At 38.1% G+C, this 14,330-nt stretch overlaps 1 protein-coding gene across 2 annotated transcripts; it reads right to left on the bottom strand.

Moving 5' to 3' along the window:
• Positions 1-1,155: 1,155 nt before the first annotated feature.
• On the bottom strand, positions 1,156-13,461 carry LOC114761053 (proteoglycan 4). 2 transcript variants are annotated; one of them, XM_028950364.1, is made up of 6 exons: positions 11,383-13,461; positions 11,072-11,207; positions 3,789-3,874; positions 3,584-3,623; positions 3,327-3,435; positions 1,156-1,578 (listed from the first exon to the last, which is right to left on the bottom strand). In XM_028950364.1, the coding sequence occupies exons 1-5, from the start codon at positions 13,315-13,317 to the stop codon at positions 3,353-3,355; spliced, it is 2,280 nt and encodes a 759-aa protein (XP_028806197.1). In that variant the 5' UTR covers positions 13,318-13,461; the 3' UTR covers positions 1,156-1,578; positions 3,327-3,352. The 2 variants fall into 2 exon arrangements, with proteins under 2 accessions (XP_028806197.1, XP_028806196.1); XM_028950363.1 differs by lacking the exon at positions 1,156-1,578 and having other exon boundaries at positions 3,030-3,435; positions 11,383-13,460.
• Between the last annotated feature and the right edge of the window lie 869 nt (positions 13,462-14,330).

Genomic DNA, 14,330 nt, shown 5'->3' with positions numbered 1-14,330 from the left:
AAAAGGCACAATCTCTCAAAACATAACAAGCTAAAATTCAATTTTTGGTCAAAAAAAAATATTCACATTTAGTGCCAATAACATCTTAAGATATCCCTAATTAAATGATACCTATGCTTGTTAAAAAGAAATGAGTAGGAGAATTTTATTTAATTTAGTATAATTTTAGTGGTCAGAACATGGAACATGTATGAGATGGCACTCTCAATTGTTTCTAAGAATTTCTCGTCTAAGGGTGTGTTTGGAATCACATCTGGACCTTCAAACTAACTTCTCTACTGATAAAAAGAGCTTTTTTGATTTGAGATGTGTTTGAAATCACATTTTTACAATCTGACTTCTGTCACTGAAACGGATTTATATAAGAAACTTAAAAAAGTTACTTTTATCTAATCTGACTTCTGTAAAAATTAGATTGAAAAAAAAAGTTACTTCTCCACCGTTAATCCAAATACACCCTAACTCAGTGGTCCTCCTTTTAATTCGGACCTTATCACCACTACCCCTTCCTTTTCACTTCCATGTCGTGCCTGTAGTTGACGTGCCTCCTTCAGGCGACTCTGAGCCATCGCGCCGCCATAGAGGGCATTATATGTGCCAAACTGAGTTTATTATGAGTCACGGACCTGAGCTCCAATACCATGAAGACGCTCGTGATTCTATCCATGTCGAAATCACATGGAAGCCGAAGCAATATACGCCCCCCTTGTAGCCCTAATTAATCCACCAAACCCTCTCTATATGGGATAATGACAAGGATCATCACCATCATCATCAATCTAAACTTATCCAAATTCCATATTGTTAGGGCTTGCAGTGGCCAGAGACACCATCCAATTAATAGGATTCCTTTTTTTGTTTTTTGTTTTGGTTTGCTAAAGGTATTTTCAAGGTAAACACATTTATTAGTCACAAGATTCAGTAAAATGTGCTATTATAGTAGAGGAAGGGAGGGCAAGTGACTAATTGACATTTCATAATTTTGGGTCCTAACACGTCATTAATCTCCTTATACCATGCCAAATTTTCAACTCGTCAGGAGGAGGAAAAGTTCCAAATGAGACAAATATCTAGCAGGATTTCAAAATCAAAAGAAAAAAATGAAAAGTGGGGGAGGGGGGAAGGTAATAAAATAAAAAAAATTGAAGTATCTGATTTCAATAATTAAGAAAAACTTTAAACCATGATATATAGAATAATGTGGAAGCATAGATATAAATGCTTCTATGTAGGTTATCACAGTTGCCTGACACAAAAATAGGAAGCACCCAAGATTGGTACCTCTCCCCCCCCCCAAAAAAAAAAGGAGGCCGGGGTGGACCAAATGACTATAGTTTTTTATTAGGAAAATTAATCTTTTGGTTCTTAAACTTTTAACTCAATTATGACTCAGTCTTTTAACTTCTAACTCGGTTGAAACTCATTCTCTAATTTTTTTCCTATTTAATAAATTAATCCATGTCATATACAACTCACGTCGAGTCATCACCCAATCACCCTGTACGTGCTAACATGGCTTCCAAATAAGCTCGGCATTCACCAGTCACAACCCTCCCCTACTTCATTCTCATTTTCCTTCTGCGAATCATTCGTAAGGCCAAGGTGTAATTTACAGTATATATGCAGTATAAAATTACACACACCCACGCAAATCAATCAAAATCAAAATGGAAGAAGTTGTGCTTGAATTGAAGGAACAGATTTTTCTTTTCTTTGGTTCCTCACCAATAAAAAGATAGAACTGTGTTTGTACAGTTTAGCATGTTCTTTTTATTTGCATGAGCTTCAGCTTCGCTTTTCCCCTGGCTTTCATTGTTATTGTATCGGTTCTTGGTGGGATACTTAGATTTTGTGAAGAATAACATTATCTTATTATAAATCTTTTTCCGTGTCATGTTAAACCCACCACATCTACTGTCTATATAGCCTCTCCATTCATAAATTTAATTACACCCCCCACCCACACTTTAATTTTGATTAATTTTTCACCGCATATGTACTGTAAACAATACATTCGCCTTATGGATAATTTTGAGAAGAAAGAAAATGAGGAGTAGGAAACAAGGGAGGATCGCGGCTTATGAACGCAAAACTTACTTGAAAGCCATCTCAGCATGTACAGGGCCATTGGGTGATGACTCAAGGCCACTTGTTTATGACATGAATTAATTTATTATAGCAACAAAATTAGAGACCGAGTTTCAACCGAGTTAGAAGTTAAGGGACTAAGTCATAGCCGAGGTAAAAATTCAGGGACCAAAAGATTAATTTTTCCTTCTTTTTTTTTTAAAGTAAATCATGAAACTAGATAACTAAGGCCACAAAAAAAGATCATTTAAAAAAGCCATTAATGTTCAATATACTATTATTTCCAATTATAAGCGACTCCCAACTAGCTCTTATATTTAAAATCAAAAAGAACATAACTACAGATCCTGCAGCAAGTATCATGAACCTGCCATAAAGTTTCAAATTATTTTTCTTAGGATGTGTCAAACAGTATCACGAGGATCCTTCATTGTTCGGCACATCACAGCTTGGTTCAGAGTTGGGCTTTGTCAGGGTTTGTGCCTAAGAAACCTCGCACATGCTGCACCATGAAGATACCCAGCCATGAGCAAACCCTCAAAACGAAGGCAACTTCTTGAGGGTCCACCATCAACTCGAGCTATATGTTTCTTTGCTCGCAGTATTGTGTTTGTCTATGGTTTTGTATGTCTACTTTCCAGTTCGTATCATGCTAATAAAGTTGAAGTCCCAACATCAATAGTTGCTGATACCCTATGCATTCTTGGAGTTTCTTCAACAAGTCATGGGAATATCTAAATGGGCATCTTGTGTTAAATGACTAATTTCTTCATCAAGCCGCATCCTATTGCTTGAAGAATCTGTCTTGCAGAGTTCGCAAGCCTTGTTTTGGAAGCTTTGAACCTTGTTTTATCGTTGCTATGTTGGTGTGTGTTCTAATGTTTTGTCATATATCCTAGTATTAATTTTTTTCCCAAAAAAAAAACAAAAAATTCTGCTTCTTTGGAGGAGTAACAAAGACATCCGGTATTGCACAGATAGTTCAGAAAATTTGTCAGTTTAAAGGACTATCCAATCATTTCAACAAGAAAAGCCACAAGGTGTAATGGTTTTCTCGGAACAACTTGTCTTGAAGAACTTAACATCTTTATGGATGTTTATATTGAAGCAGAAGGCTCATGCACAAACATGCATGACCCCCACCTTTTAAAAAAAAATGTACTCCGGAGATTACATTTCAGCACCTTCAAAATTGGGAAGTTCAAAACCAGGATACAGTATTGCAGAACAAAACTTACCTACTTTTGGTGCAGGTACAGTTGTTCTAATTTCTCCAAACTACAAAAGGAGCATACATTGGCCTGACAAATGGAGCAGGATATGGTTGGATGTTACTCGGCAGGAAGTCTGATGACAGGAAATGGATGCATTGAAATGATTTTAGTAGCTAATAAACACGCGAATGAGAATGGAAACAAAACAAAATAAGCCAAAAAGGAAAAAGAAACAGAGAGAGAAGAAGAAGAAATAATCAGCTCTTCTTTCAAGTACTTACGTGTAAAGTTCGATGCATAGGTTTGCACAGCAGGAGCTACCTATAATGCATTTTGTAAGATAAATATCAGTATCGGGAAATCAGAAATATTGTTATGAAGCGACTGATGAATCAAACGAGACATGATTTTAAAAAGCCACCAAAAACTCCCCAAAATCCAGAAGCAAAAATATTAGAATTCTGTCATTAAAATAATATATAACACCTTTGGATAGGTGCTTCGGGGCTTTTCACTGCATTTCTTCCTTACATAATCATCCAACATAATTATGCCATTAGCACATTTTGCTCCTGCAATGTCAATGAAACAATTTTGAATCATAAGAACACAAATAAATATATGAGGAAAATGCCTCAATAATAGAAGCACTACTAGACAAGAAACAAAATGAGAATTTTCAAATTTTGACAGTTTCAAATATAACAAAAGGACTATTATTTTCTTTTAAAAAATTAAACAATATTAGGAGAGAGAGTATAAATTGCAAGAGAAAACGTAGCACAAATTTGTTCATATCAGCACAAATCTTTGCTCCATATATCCTTTATTTATACTGATAGGGATACAAATAGGATTTCCTAACAGAACTAACACATTACCAACTATAAATTCTAATTATCTAACAATGTAACAGCTGCCTATTCCTTATTTTAGCAAACACTTTCTCTAAGAGCTATGCAAGTGGAAGAGTTTCATAATTAACAGGCTGTAATACAACAATAGAAAAGATCAGAGAATAAAGAATACAGTTACAGATTCACTATAAAGCAAAAGAAGAACAATGTAGTTTCATGCTTATTCACTTTGTCAGTAAGATCTTTTCGATTATTGAGAGAAGAAAATTGAATCAGAAACTCAGTTGTCCAACTTATAATCAACAAGTTGATTATCAATCAGCCTACCCAAGAAGGATACTAATTGAAAGGGGTGCCTTCTATATAAAGGAAAACTAATTTAACCCAGGAGATCCACAAGGATTCCCCATTTGGTGGATCCCTTCACCACCTTTGCACATATAAAAGGCATGATGTGTGATGTCTAGAATGCCATGGCTCAGTGGAAGGTAACAAAGAACAAGTATCATGCTCTCACCATATAGGTTCACCAAAACCACTTCTAATCCCACAGTGATGAGAAAAGATAGACAAATGAATTTTAACACCAAATTATCCAGATCTCAACAATTTATTGTAACACGGTGTTCATAGACTGATTTATAATGGGATATCCAAGATTAGCCTCCAACTTTGCCTGAAACCCACAGACAATCCCCATAAGGAAGTAATTATCAGGATAAAGATAATACCATCAGACTTGAGAGACGCAACGAGGTTTATACTTTGAATGGCAAAGGATGAGGAAGTAGACAAGTCAGATTTGTGCCGCCAATAGAAAGAGTCGTTGAGGTAGTCTGCAATGTTATCACAGATCTCAGATCCGGAATTGAGGTCACTTTTTTGGACAATAAATTAGGAGAGGACAGACCTCTCAAAAGCTAGCAACTTGTTTTTCATTACTCTTTGTATTTTGGATCCTGTTTTCCTTTGGGGATTGTATTGGGGGCTGACACTGACTGAGATTAGCCACTTAACGCAAATTTTAGAAACTTCCACGGTGTTACCTTTCAAATGATGAACACAGGGCACAAGTTTCCTCATCCGCTGCTTTCCTTTTGGTATTACATGTGTATGCAGGAATTTACCAAGGGCCTTACAATCAGTATCATAATTATAGCGGTTGAGGAACAGTTAATACAAAATGGAGGGATGTATATACAGCCTTAATCGTGATGTAAGGGAACTAAGAAAATTTGGGAATCCAAAACGAGATGCGGTCACAATGGAGGGGTGACCGTTGAAGAAGAAAGAAACACCGGTCAGGCAAGCAGGAAAAAATAGGGACATGCAAACTCACAAGTCATTGACCACGCAAACAATCAAAGCCAGAAATTTTGGTCCAAGTTGAACTATTATTGGTTCCCTTAAAGTCTGCCTCTGGAGAGTTTCTCCAGGGAGCCTTGAAATGTGAAGCCAAGAAAGAGATCAGGCTGACATTTGCAGTATGTACATCAAACAGTTGGATGAGTCGATGGTGCTAGCTCATTGTGTAAAAGAAATGAAAACAGTGGTGGAGAAATCAAGAGAGAATGAACTCAACAGGGCTTTGCTATCCCTGCCTGAGGGAAATTTTTCAGCTGAATCTCTCACTAGCAAGACATGAATTCTCATAATAGAAAAAATGCAGAAATAAAAGAACCCTCACAGCACCGACACAGCTTCCTTTGTGCAGCATGAAAGATATTCATGTGATTGTTTGATGCTAAGACTGCCAAAAGAAGAGAGCTAGTGTTCATGCTTCAAGCGTGAAAAGTGTCAGCTCAACCACAAACAAAAGAAAGTAGTCACCAATGATGATATGGGCATGGGAAAACCGAAAACAACACAACTTCCTCTCTCCTAATAACAAAAATTAAAGTCCTAGTTTTACTGGCGATTCAAGGATAAAAGAATATGTTATGTTATAAATATAAGAAAAAGTTGGTTAGTTTACAGCCGTTAATATTTGTTCTGTTAATATTTTGTTCGCTAGACTACCCATTAGGCTTGTAGGAGCCTAGCGTATAAATAGGAGACATCCCAATCATTTGTACTTGTTATGTGTTTTCTATTCAGTGAATGAAATTCAATTTCGATTTCTCTATTCCCTCTCAATCCTCTTTGTTCTTCTCTCCTCTTCTCTCTCTTTCCTCTTCTTCTCCATCACAAGTGGTATCTAGAGCCAGGTTCTTCGTCTACCCACTGCAATTCCAAACCTCCATGCCTAAGACACCATAGATGGTTAACACCAAAGCCATGGACGAATGCATGCAACTCATCAAAGGTCAACTGGGCTCTGTCGTGATGTTGCAAGAAATCATGCATGGCGTCACGAATCAGCTTCAACTTTTGGCTCAACATGTTGAAGATATTCAAGCGATCATGACGACCCCTAATGACAATCACGAACAGCCCATAATCCTGAATTAGAATCAAGAACGAAGAAACCATGAGGTGGCGTGACCTTAGCAGATGCAATTTACACCCATGGAATTCCCGAAATTTACCAAGCAAGACATATAGTGTGGATCCTAAGGTGCGAGCACTATTTTGAGCAAGACAAAACCCCAAAAGATGCGAAAGTCAATATGGAGAGTCTTCATCTTGATGAGGAGGCATTTCGTTGGCACCTTTCTCACGAGCATAGATGGCATGAAATCTTGCCAAGATGGGAGGATTACATTGCCAAACTTAAGGATTGCTTCAAACCTACATATGAATCTCCCATGGGCGACTTGCTTCGCTTGCGACAACTAGGGATTTTATACAAGTTCAACACTGAATTCAACCTCTGCTCTTCAAGATGCATGCTTATCACTACGTAGAGAAGAAATCTCCAAGCTTGTTAGAATGTTTCAGCCCCGCACCCTACGAGAGGCTAAAAGCTTAGCCCAAAAGAGGAAATCACTAATGACAGAATTAAAGAAAAGAAATTAGTGGATAGGGGAGCGAAGTATGCGACACCTTTGTCCTCTGCATCGTTTATCACTCTGGCCACCTCAACCCCCTACAAGAATGTGTTGACTAATGGCAATAATTAGAAAAAAGATAAACTCACAATCACTAGACCCAGGAATGCCAACGAGGCTTCCAAGATCTTCAATAAAAACTCCAACATTCTCTAAGCTAAAGAATAGGCAGATCATAAGGCAAAGAATTTATGCTTCTACTGTCATGAAAAATTCTCTAAAGATCTTAAATGCCCCCAAAGACAAAAGATGCAGCTATATTTTATTGATCTTGAAGAAGTGATTAAAACCATGAAGAGACAAAACCTGAGGAAAAAGAGGACTCCACACCACTCATATCTCTTCATGCAATCAATGGAGTTGACAACACTAAAGCAATGAGAATCCAAGGTTTTGTGGGCAAGAGAAGTATTCAAGTCTTAATTGATAATGGGAGTCCCCATGATTTCCTAGATCTTGATCTTGCTTTAAAATTGGGTTGGACGGAAAGTAGTACTGATTATTCTTTTGTTCAGGTTGTAGGAGGAAGGAAATTGAACGTACATGGAATTTGGCATGCTTTAGTTGGCGTATGGAAGGCATGGACTTCATGTGTGACTTGAAAATCATAGAGGTACACACCTATAACATAATTTTGGGCTTATAGTGGCTCAAGACTATCAAAAGTGCTCTTTGGGAATATGAAACACTTGCCGTGCACTTTTGGTATAATGGACAGCTTTGAAAATCACAAGCTACCCCTCCTAACTCAATGATGATAGTGCCACAAAAGAAGATTGGGTGTAAGAAGGATCAAGAGCAGCAAATGTTTTTGATTCACTTGCTGCAACCTCAGAAGCAAAAGTTGCAACAGTGTTTTTCAGTCCAAGAAGTGGCAGAGGAGATCCCTAATGAGGTGCAGCAAGCTCTAGAAGACTTTCCTAACATTTTTGAAGAGCCAAAGGGGCTTCCCCCTTTGCAAGATGAGAGAAATAGTGGAAAAGAGAGGAGTACTTCATCTTCAAGAACATATTCCAGCAATCAAGCACTCTGTCCTTTCTAAGATTTTTCCTGACTTTGTTCCACTACAAGGAATACCCTCTAAACTTCAGGATCACTCCATGTAAATAGGAGCATCTGTCCAAGGTTTCTGCCCTAGCCAAGAAAGGACCCTACTCTTCAGAACAAACCAGCCAAAAGAATGAAAGATGGTGCAACCATTGCAACAAGAAAGGGCACACCAGAGACATATGCTGGAAATTGCATGGAAAGGCCCCAAACCAAAAGAACAACCAACCAGAAAGGGTTCCCATGTAGAAAGCAAAGAAGAAGTGAGAGACAGCCTAAGCAAAGAAGAGCGGCAACTCCTACTCCGAATGCTTGAAAAACAGACCAACACACCCAATGTGAATTTGGTGAAGTCAAGTAACTCTAAAATCGCCCTTAATTCTATGGAAACTAGTGATGATGTTTGGACTGTTGACTCAGGCACCGCTGACCATATGACTAGTAACAAAAGTTTATTTAAAACTCTCAAGTATTGTCATGAACTCATATGCATTTTAATTTCTCTTAGCAAACTCCTGCGTGTGGCATTGGGACAATTGAGTTATCTAATCAATTAATAATTCATAATTTTTTTTTTCTTTTGGTGAAATAATGTGTTATTTTTTTAACACAAAAGCTGTACGTTATTCCACTGTAGAAGACGATACATATGGGAGAGTGCAACGAAATCGCATATAATCTCTCGCAATAAATACAGCAAAATAAATCAGAAGCAAATTTGGAAACATTCTTATTTGAAATCCCTAAATAAAAGGCTGAATATAATCCTAATAAAGAGAGCATAAACAACATAATAGAATTAGGATTGTCTAAGGATTAGACCCAAATGAGAATGAGCCCGCTTTCAAGAATATGATATGTGTGCCTGAACTCACATGCATTTTGATTTCTGTTAGCAAACTAACTAAAAAACAGAAATGTCTAGTCTATTTTATGATGATCGATGTGTAATTCAGGATTTGATCTTGGGGAGGAAACTTGGCACAGCTAAGGAGTAGGTTGGGCTCTACTATTTCAAGGGAATGAGAAGATAGCATGAAAGCTATGATTAGCTCCAACTCTCCAAATAAAGATATTTTATTGTAGCATCAAAGATTAGGCCAACCCAAGTTTTAACCATACGAAGCATCTGTTACCCAATTTATTGAATAAAAACTCTACTCCTTTTCATTATGATATATGCCAATTTGCAAAACAAACAAAAGCTACTTATCAACTTCACCTTTTACTCTAATTCATAGTGATATTTAGGACCAGCCAAAACTAAAACCCCTTCCAACACTAGATGGTTTGTACTTTCATTGATGACCACACAAGGTTAACATGAGTTTACTTACCAAGAGAAATAAGAAGTTTTTGAAACCTTTAAAAAATTTCATAGATTTTGTTAAGAATCAATTTCAGACCTCTATTAAAGTTCTTAGAAGCGATAATGCATGTGAACACATGAGTTAATCTTTCAGAGAACTCCTTGAGCATCAGGGAATTCACCATCAAACTTCATGTGTTTACAATTCCCAACAAAACCAGGCGGCTGAAAGAAACAATAGACACTTGCTAGAAGTGACTCAAGCCATCATGATGGAAAGAAATGTTCCAAGCTTATTCTACGGAGATGCCTTCTAAAACTCTCAATTACATCTCACCTATCCAAAGACATCTTGAAACCTATCAACTCAAAAAGGCTATAACTGCTATTGTCCCATAACCAAGAAACTTCACATCTCCAACAATGTAGCTTTCTATGAAGGCGACGCCTCATACCCTAAATTACTCATTTAGGGGAAGGGTTATGGAGCCGAAAAATGGCTAATTCAGACTCCTAACAGCAATATATCTGAAAACAGTCTTGAAACCACACATACTGGACCTGAAATACCTGAAAACACACCAGAAACTACACCTACCAGAACTGAAAAAACACACACCAGACCTGAAATACCAGAAACTACACATACCAGGCCGGAAAACTCATCAGACAGATCCAAAAACTCTTCAAACAAACATGAAATGACTGAACCTGACCCAACCAACACTGAACACATTCACCAGCGGGAAAACAATGCTGAAATTAACTCGGGGGGAACTGATCAATCAAGTGCCAGAAATAATATGGAGCAAAATGTGGAGGAGTGTCTCCTTCCATATGTATCAACCAGTTTCAGTGGAATAAAGTTATCACAATAGCACTGCACAATTACAGACTAGATAACTTGACAAAGCCATCCCTCTTAAACAAGTTCCAGGCAAGCAAATCCAGATCCAGGGAAGCGTATTTTGTTACAGCTTCTAAACTCTAATCATTACAAGAAGATATTAACTTCAGAGGATTATTCAAAATCAGTACTGATCCACCAAAATAAATAACAAAATACATTAGAACTCACATTGGCTCACAACACCATTTGCCAACATTGTTAAGAATGGATCGTGTTGGCAATTGATAAATAATTGTAATTGTGATAACAGGTAGTTAGTTGGGTAGTTAGGATAATTAATTGATCAGCGTCTATAAAGGGGAATAAGGGGTCAACGTCATTGGCGTGTGTAAGGATTGTATGGAATAAGAATTGAATTTCGTTTCTCATGTTCTCTCTTCTCCTTTGTACCCCCACCCAAAAAAAAGTAAAAGAAAAAAAAAAACAAAAAACAAAAAACAAAACAAAACAAATCTCTGATTCTCTTCCTTTCGCTCCCCCCCTCTTTCCCATCTAAATCATATATGATCTTAAGCACAGACTATCTAGCAAATCTTAACCACACCTGACACCTACAGCTGACACAACAAAAAAACTAAATTAAAAACAATCAGTCAATAGCATAACATTTTGATAAGTTTTCACATTAACAAATAAGCATAAAACTTCCAATATACCTGGAGATATTGGACATCTCCCAAGTGGGTGCCCAACTGTACCACAAAAAAAGCAAATTTCCTCGTAACTCTTGCGATGTCTCCGCCCTCGACATTTCTGGTCTCTTTGACAAATTTGTCCACACTCCAAACATCTCTAGAAAGATTAAGTCACAATTTAAGAGCAGTAGGCTGATTCTACTTATATCAATCTTAAAGAACAAAAGTCCATTCTTTAGACACGATAAAAGAATTCTAACTACTCCGATGCCAGAACTTAAAATTCATTGATGACTGAAAATAAATCCACGAACATTTTTGTATTTTAATACCTCATAATGTTCATAGTCTTTTAAGGGCCATTTGGGGACATAGGGTCCAGGCTCTGCTTCACTACTGTGTGCTCCTCTACTTCTTAAGTTGTACTCGTCAATCAACATTGACCGAACAGAAGACTCATGGTTTTCATTCGTCACCTGTCTCTTTCTCTTTTTCTGATTCCGTTTTTCTGGTGTTTTCGGCTTCGCTTTATGACATCGTTGAGAATGTTTTTCATTGGGCCTATTTGATTTGACCCCTTCACCTTTTAGCTCACCCTTATTTTTCTTCTTCTTCTTTTTGTTCTTCTTCTTCTTCTTCTGCTCTGCTTGTTTCAGTGGTGCTGGCTTTGATTCCTGGAGCAGTAGAGGATCAGAATCTTTGTGGGGTAATGGGTCTAACTTAGGGAATAACTCAGGGTTCTCAGTATCCATGTCTTTTATTCCTGCCCCTTTAAATTTAAGGGGTGTTGAGTCTGGTTTAGTGCAAAGTTGATTGGTTTCTTTCTCTTCAGCAAATGGCTCTGGTTCAGGCAGCAGTACAGAGGGCGGGTCCTTTGGGGGAAACGGGTCCAAATTAGGACATAAACCAATGTGCCCGGAATTCACATGATTTGTTTCAGTCCCTTCACTCTTGGGCAAGCTTTTCCTCTTCTTCTTCTTCCTCTTAGTCTTCTTTGGAGCTGCTGAGTCTGGTTCAGTGCAAAGCAGATTGGTTTCGTTCTTTTCAGCAAATGATTCTGGTTCAGGAAGCAGTACAGTGTCCGAGTCCTTTGGGGGTAATGGGTCCAAATTAAGGCATAACTCAAGGTGCCCGGAATCCACGTGATAAGTTTCAGTCCCTTCACTCTTGGACAAGCTTTTCCTCTTCCTCTTCTTCTTCCTCTTTGTAATCGTTGGGGTTGCTGACTCTGGTTCGGTGCAAAGTTGATTAGTTTCATTCTTTTCTGCAACTGGATCTGGTTCCGGAAGCAGTACAGCGTCCGTGTTCTTTGGAGGTAATGGATCCAAATTAGGGCATAACTTAAGGTGCCCGGGATCCACGTGACTTGTCTCAGTTGCATCACTTTTGGACAAGTTCTTCCTCTTCCCCTTCCTCTTCGTCTTCCTTGGGGTTGCTGACTCTGGTTCAGTGCAAAGTTGCTTAGTTTCGATCTTTTCTGCAACTGGCTCTGGTTCAGGTAGCAGTACAGGGCCTGAGTCTTTTGGGGGTAATGGGTCCAAATGAGGGATTAACTCACAGTGCTTGGGGGGCACGTCGTTTGTTTCTGCCCCTTCAGTGGTGGGCAAGCTTTTCTTCCTCCTCTTCTTTTTCCTTGGGGTTGCCGACTCTGGTTCAGTGCAAAATTGATTAGTTTCGTTCCTTTCTGCAACGGGCTCTGGTTCAGGTAGCAGTGCAGGGTCTGAGTCTTTTTGGGGTAATGGGTCCAAATTAGGGATTAACTCACAGTCATAGCGCACGTCGTTTGTTTCTGCCCCTTCAGTCGTGGACAATCTTTTCCCCTTCTTCCTCTTCTTCTTCCTTGGGGTTGTTGAGTCTGGTTCAGCGGAAAGTCCACTGGTTTCGTTCTTCAAAACAACTGGCCCAGGTTCAGGTAGCAGTACTTGGTTTGAGTCTTTGGAGGATAATGGGTCTAATTTAGGGCATAACTCGTGGTGCTTAGAATCCAAGTCGTTCACTCTTTTCGTTATCGTCTCCTTCGAGGATATTGAATCTGGTTCATTGCAAAATTGATGGGGTTCATTCTTTTGCTCGCCTTCAATTTTCTTGACCATTTTCTGCTCCTCCCTTTTAGTTTCTGGGTCTTCCGGAACTGTTGACTCCATTTCAGGATAGAGTCGCTGAGGCCTCTGGGCATTGACTTCGGTGGGTTGCGGCTCTGCCCCTTGATGATTAGGGGACCCGCCAAGGTGCTCCTTTCTAGGACTTTTCTGGCTCCGGCGAGCCATCTTGCAGTGTCCAAAGGCGATCGATAGAGGCTCAGTTTTTCTGCAAGTGAAGCATTCTCGGCGGCGGCCAATGGAGGGCTAGAACCAGACCCATTGATTTCCAATAAGCTTTTATCAATGGCTTTTTATAAGAAAGATGAGATTACCTAAAACCCCAGACGTAATGGTAAAACCCCACACTGCTTGAGGACTCCTTCAGGTTCTCGCCGGCGGCCAACGATTAGGTTTTGGAGAGCCCTTTTTTTTATTTTTTGAAAGCCACCTGTGAAGGTTTTGGAGAGTTCACGTCCAGCGGAGACTAGATTATTAGCTCTAATCTGTTTTATGATTGGGTAGGTATAAATTTAGAAACAAAATCTATCATAAGAAGCACTGCAACATAAAATTTAATTGGGTGCAAAAATAAGATAAAATTGTCAAAAAAAGATATCTGACACCACACCAATAACATCCATTAGTGAGGCCAGTGAAGTTAGTTTTAAAATGCAATTTTAACAACGAGGCTTGTATCAACGGACATTAGATACCATAAAGTTTACTTAGAGGAAAAAATATACATGACCTGACAGAAAAATAATAAAATTCATCACCTCCCATAAACATTTGTTAATTTTATTTTTCTGTGTCTTACCAAATGCCACATTTTCTCTTCATCAATTTGTCACTTTCAAGTCCATCCATCTTTCTCCCATCATAGTCAACACACTCTTTCTTTATCATGTTGTTTTCCCAGCCTCTGAATCCTTTTATCCAAGATGAAGTATTTCCCTTCTAGGATACAAGATTTATTACTTGCACCCAAGTAGTATCTCTTATTTTTAATATAAAATGTAGTTAACTAATTTAAAAAAAAAAAAAATTAAATAAATTACTTTAAAATATTATATTTATTATTTTCTTTGATAAACTAATAAATAATCTAATGATACATATTAATATCTTAAGGATATCATATAATGTATACTATAATTAAGTAATTGTTTTATTTCTTTAATTTTTTTTCTCAATTTAGT

The sequence above is a fragment of the Neltuma alba genome, unplaced genomic scaffold (genome assembly GCF_004799145.2).
Source record: "Neltuma alba isolate B1F8T4 unplaced genomic scaffold, ASM479914v2 tig00011067_pilon, whole genome shotgun sequence".
Taxonomy (NCBI): Eukaryota; Viridiplantae; Streptophyta; class Magnoliopsida; order Fabales; family Fabaceae; genus Neltuma; species Neltuma alba.
Note: the sequence above shows the minus strand (reverse complement) of the source record. Positions and strands in the feature narration are given on the sequence as shown.